This window comes from Octopus bimaculoides, chromosome 21 (genome assembly GCF_001194135.2).
Source record: "Octopus bimaculoides isolate UCB-OBI-ISO-001 chromosome 21, ASM119413v2, whole genome shotgun sequence".
Taxonomy (NCBI): Eukaryota; Metazoa; Mollusca; class Cephalopoda; order Octopoda; family Octopodidae; genus Octopus; species Octopus bimaculoides.
In genome coordinates this window covers 14,046,581-14,052,223 of record NC_069001.1, presented here as the reverse complement: position 1 = coordinate 14,052,223, position 5,643 = coordinate 14,046,581, and the positions used below count along the sequence as shown (strand labels likewise).

General features: G+C 40.2%; 1 protein-coding gene across 2 annotated transcripts in view; it reads right to left on the bottom strand.

The window, feature by feature from the left end:
- Window positions 1-5,643, bottom strand: part of LOC106883545 (PEST proteolytic signal-containing nuclear protein) — a 15,894-nt gene that overhangs the window by 6,039 nt on the left and 4,212 nt on the right. Inside the window, exons 2-3 of one of the 2 annotated variants that reach the window (XM_014934587.2) lie at window positions 2,202-2,561; window positions 596-670 (exon numbers count right to left, since the gene is read on the bottom strand). In XM_014934587.2, the coding sequence (XP_014790073.1) occupies window positions 596-670; window positions 2,202-2,426 (300 nt within the window). In that variant the 5' untranslated portion in view covers window positions 2,427-2,561. The remainder of the gene's footprint in view (window positions 1-595; window positions 671-2,201; window positions 2,562-5,643) is intronic. The other variant, XM_014934586.2, reaches the window with a different exon arrangement.

The following is a 5,643-nucleotide window of genomic DNA, read 5'->3' as shown; positions in this document are numbered from 1 at the left end:
CTTTGGATACTTCCATGTTAGAAAGGGTTTTAATCAAAGAAACTTTAATTCTATTATTCTGTAAAATAATATTTAATTAGTTTAAATATACACAAATGCATAAAAATAATTTTTAATTCCATTAGACATTCTAAAATACTATTAAATTTCATTCAATTTTAAAAAAGGTAAAATCGGACAGAATTTATGGGATGACCTGATATAAATGTCAAGTACTGCCTATATAAGGGTTTGTTACTGCCCTCTTCAATTTCTTTATTGCCCACAAGGGGCTAAACATAGAGGGGGACAAACAAAGGGGTTAAGACGATTACATCGACCCCTGTGCATAACTGGTACTTAATTTATCGACCTCGAAAGGATGAAAGGCAAAGTCGACCTCGGCGGAATTTGAACTCAGAACGTAACAGCAGACGAAATACCGCTAAGCATTTCGCCCGGTGTGCTAACGTTTCTGCCAGCGTACTGCCCTCTTCTTCAGGGTCAAAAGAAGTTACAGCATCATACTCCCCAAATGTTGGTGTGTCAGTTACAAAGTGAAAAAAGTCACCTCTCCACCCCAAATATTGCTTATGTATAAGGGTTTGTTACCCACCTCTTCATCGGGGTTAAATGCTTTAGCAACAGCTGCACTTTTCCTGATGACTGGTGCTTTTATCTCAGACTTTTTCTGAAATTAAAGAAAGAAATAGTTTAATGTAGAAATGAAGGAAATCGGGACGAAGGAAGGAGATAAAGAGGGCAGAAGATGAAGAAAAAAGGAGTCAAAGAGGAAGAAACAAGACAAAGAACAAAGCTAATCAGTACATTAACCTTTCTATTACCATATATCTGTTGAAATACACTGCTTTTCATCATCATCATCATCGTTTAACGTCCGCTTTCCATGCTATTATGGGTTGGACGATTTGAATGAGGACTGGCGAACCAGATGGCTACACCAGGCTCCAATCTGATCTGGCGGAGTTTCTACAGCTGGATGCCCTTCCTAACGCCAACCACTCTGAGAGTGTAGTGGGTGCTTTTACATGCCACTGGCACAAGGGCCAGTCAGGCAGTACTAGCAACAGCCATGCTCAAAATGGTGTATTTTACGTGCCACCCGCACAAGTGCCAGTCCAGGGGCACTGGCAACGATCTCGCACGAATGTCTTTACATGTGCCATCACGATTTCGCTTTCGCTTGCCCCAACAGGTCTTCGCAATCTGAGTTTCGTGTTTCAATTAATTTTGAAAATAATGAAGAATTTAATAAAATAACTTTGCCGGGTGTTTGGAACAAAATTTTACAAGCAATTTCGATGGAAGGTTATAATTTTATTAACTTTAAAACGGTGAATTTGCATCACAGATCCATGGGCAGTTTCAAGCGGTTTGATATCAAATTTGCATCACAGATCCATGGGCAGTTTCAGGCGGTTTGATGTCAAATTTGCATCACAGATCCATGGGCAGTTTCAGGCGGTTTGATATCAAATGGGTTAAAGATGAAGTACAGAAAGCTAAACTGTGCATTAATCCTTTAGTAATCAAAGTGGCCATATCCAGCCCAAATATTCTATCTGCTTTAGGTTCAAACTGACCAGAACCGGCTTCTCAAACCTACCCTACATTTTTATTCTAAAAATAGGCGCAGGAGTGGCTGTGTGGTAAGTAGCTTGCTTACCAACCACATGGTTCCGGGTTCATTCCCACTGCATGGCACCTTGGGCAAGTGTCTTCTACTATAGCCTCGGGCCGACCAAAGCCTTGTGAGTGGATTTGGTGGACGGAAAACTGAAAGAAGCCCGTCGTATATATGTATATGTATATATATATATATATATATATTTGTGTGTTTGTCCCCCCCAACATCGCTTGACAACCAATGCTGGTGTGTTTACGTCCCCGTAACATAGCGGTCCGGCAAAAGGAGACCAATAGAATAAGTACTAGGCTTCCAAAGAATAAGTCCTGGGGTCGATTTGCTCAACTAAAGGCGGTGCTCCAGCATGGCCACAGTCAAATGACTGAAACAAGTAAACGAGTAAAAGAGTAATCATATGATTGAAATCTCAAGGCTATGAGATAATTCATGATTAATTTAAAATTATGACTAAATAAGCATTACATTTGAAAGAGTAATCTGAATGCTAAATGGTTAAAGAAGGAGAACAAGTCAAAGAAAGAAAGAAGAGGAAGGAAGGAAGAAGAAAGCTAACCTGTGTATTTAGTGACATTTTGATTGGCGCTGATTTCTGAGACTGTTTCAGCTCATCTTCAGACTTAATCATATATTTGGCTTCTTCATTTCGGAGAGACGGGCACATGATGAATTTCTTTTTTAACTCTGGCTTGCCTTCGTGGTTGTTGGTGTCATCTTCGTCGTCGTCTTCCGTCGCTGGGTCAGCCTTGCGCTTATCTGCTGTCCGGCATTCGTCTGGCATCGCCGCACCACTCAACGACACTGTGTCTTCTTCTCCCACCTCCCCCTCCTCGCAGGTGATGGCCGTTCCTGGTTAATTTGAAAGTACTGGGAAATGTGAAACACTTGTCATATGGATTACACCGAATGACAGCCACTGTGGAACGTAAAGAATAAAAAGAAGAGTAAGCAACACTTGAAAGAAAATGTTTCTGATCACCAGATTGCAAGAGAATAGGAAATAGCAGGGTGACTTTAGGCATTAGGAGCAGGTTCTTAGCTTACCATTATTAAAATGGCATGACGGAAACACTGACCGGCAAACATATTGGGCGTATGTGCATGTGTGTGTCTGTGTGTATCATACCAGTTTTATTTAGAGCCACATCTACTACCGATATAGTCACACCAGTGTAGCTAGTTGGATAAATTTGGGACTAAGTGTGGAGAATTTAATATAGGCGCAGGAGTGGCTGTGTGGTAAGTAGCTTGCTTACCAACCACATGGTTCCGGGTTCAGTCCCACTGCGTAGCACCTTGGGCAAGTGTCTTCTACTATAGCCTCGGGCCGACCAAAGCCTTGTGAGTGGATTTGGTAGACGGAAACTGAAAGAAGCCCGTCATATATATATGTATATATATGTATGTATGTGTGTGTGTATATGTTTGTGTGTCTGTGTTTGACCCCTAGCATTGCTTGACAACCGATGCTGGTGTGCTTACATCCCCGTCACTTAGCGGTTCGGCAAAAGAGACCGATAGAATAAGTACTAGGCTTCCAAAGAATAAGTCCCGGGGTTGATTTGCTCGACTAAAGGTGGTGCTCCAGCATGGCCGCAGTCAAATGACTGAAACAAATAAAAGAATAAAAGAAAAAGAAAATAGTTTCTTTTTTTTTTTTGCCTTTTTATAGACACATCTACAAGTGATATAATCCCACACCAGTAGTGAGATGGACAAGTTTGGGACTAAGTGGAAAGAATGCGATTTATTTTCTTTACAATCATATCTCACTATTGATACAGTCATATCAGTAGCAAGAGGGGCATATGTGATATCTACGTATATTGTTGATTTAAAAGTTAATGGTTCGAATCATTTAACTGTAAATGAGAACCATGAGGTGGTGCACCCTGCAGCAGTTTCCCTGTAAGCTGTGCTTAACTCTCAATAGTTCCTAGTCCGTCTCTTTGTAAACAAGTACAGAAATCAGCAGAAAGCATCGCTGACCCATTGCATCTGAGTTCTATGAACAGTCTAATTGGCTGTATACATGTATCATGATAAGATACAATCTGCTATAAATTTGAATGAGAAGGACTTGTCCCCGCCACCCCAATTCCAACATAATGCCCTTTGATACACAAAAATAATTATCATCATCATCGTTTAACGTCCGCCTTCCATGCTGGCATGGGTTGGACGATTTGACTGAGGACTGGTGAAACCGGATGGCAACCCCAGGCTCCAATCTAATTTGGCAGAGTTTCTACAGCTGGATGCCCTTCCTAACGCCAACCACTCAGGGAGTGTAGTGGGTGCTTTTACATGTCACCCGCACGAAAACGGCCACGCTCGAAATGGTGTCTTTTATGTGCCACCCGCACAAGAGCCAGTCCAGGGGCACTGGCAACGATCTCGCTTGAAAACCCTACAAGGCCAGTCAGGCGGTATATATATGTATAATTATTATAATTACATTTAACCTTTTAGCATTTAAACTGGCCACCTCAGGCCAAAATATTCTGTATCTTTTAAACTCAAACAAGCCAGATCTGGCCTCTCACACCTACCTTACAATGCCATTCTAAAAATAAATAATCATGTCATTGAAATCCCAAAGCTATGAGATAATGCATGATTAATTCAAAACAAATGTGAATAGATAAGCATTACATCAGACATAATAATCTGAAAGCTAACAGGTTAAATTTGGAAGTGTGTTATATGGGAAGTTAAATGATATTATTAAGCTTATAAAATCATAACTTAGTGGAAAGAGGAAGGACAGCATCAAGAACCTTTGTAGGGGGTGAGGGACAGGTGGGGATGGGGTGGGAGAAAAGCTGAGAAATGAAAACTCAGTCAAGCAGGCCAGTTTTAAGCCAATTAGACATATTTGTTTAATCTGGGCGCTACACCAAGAGAGGGCCCAAGTGCACATGCTTGAATGCTATGAAGAATTTTAGTATATCATTGTGGCTAATGGTGGAACTTCAAGCCCTCAATGCTTCTTGGTTGGGGCTGGAGTATTACGTGAAGCATAAAAGATCAATCTTCAGCTTTTGGGAGTAGAGAGTCCCACAGACAATTCTCTAATTGGGTCCCACGCTTCCTAGTGGTGCCAGCCCTGATCTTAAGTCATTAACATCCCACGATGGACTGGTGTCCCATCCAGGGGGAATATATATGCCAAAGAATCTGGGAAACCAGCCTTATGAGCCTATGCCTTGGAAAGTGCCTTGATCCTTTGAAGCCGTTTATACAAAAATTGGGTTCACACAAGGCTATGGAAGAAAAGCATTTGTCCAAGGTGCCAGACAATGGGATTGAATGCGGACCCATGCAGTTGCAAAGAAAAACCTCTTGACCACATGCCCACATCTGCATCCATCTGTAGAATATTTTCATGAGTTCGTATATGCTTGTGTGAGTGTAGGTGAGTGTTTGTGTGTGTGTGTGTGTGTGTGTGATGCATAAATGTTGAGATGAGAGAATTAAAAGACAAATTTAGTGAAGCAATTACATGAAGAAAACAGTTATTAAAGTTCTGAGACAGTGGCCATCGACAGGAGCAAAAAATAGTAAGAGTTACAATGCAATAAAAACAGAAAAATACATTTCATATATAAGATACAAAAACACATACATATATATATATGCACAGAGCTATACTTGTATATACATGCATACATTTTTGGATTTACAAAAATAAAGTACTCAATACCTATAGCTATAGTTGAGTTATTCAATGATTTGAAGTTGAAGCTTAATTTCATTGCTACATAGTGTTCTCCCAATTCTGTGTTTTTACAGCATTTTTCCTTTACTATATAACTACAGAACCAGAGAACATTCCTGCCCCCACAAAACAGCAGCAGAATCAAGCGACAGTTTTGAATCAATGAGGAAACTCACAAAAACAGAGTTGACTAAATATATATCTATATATCTATATATATATATATGTATACATACACACACATGCATGCAGATATATATATATATATATATATATA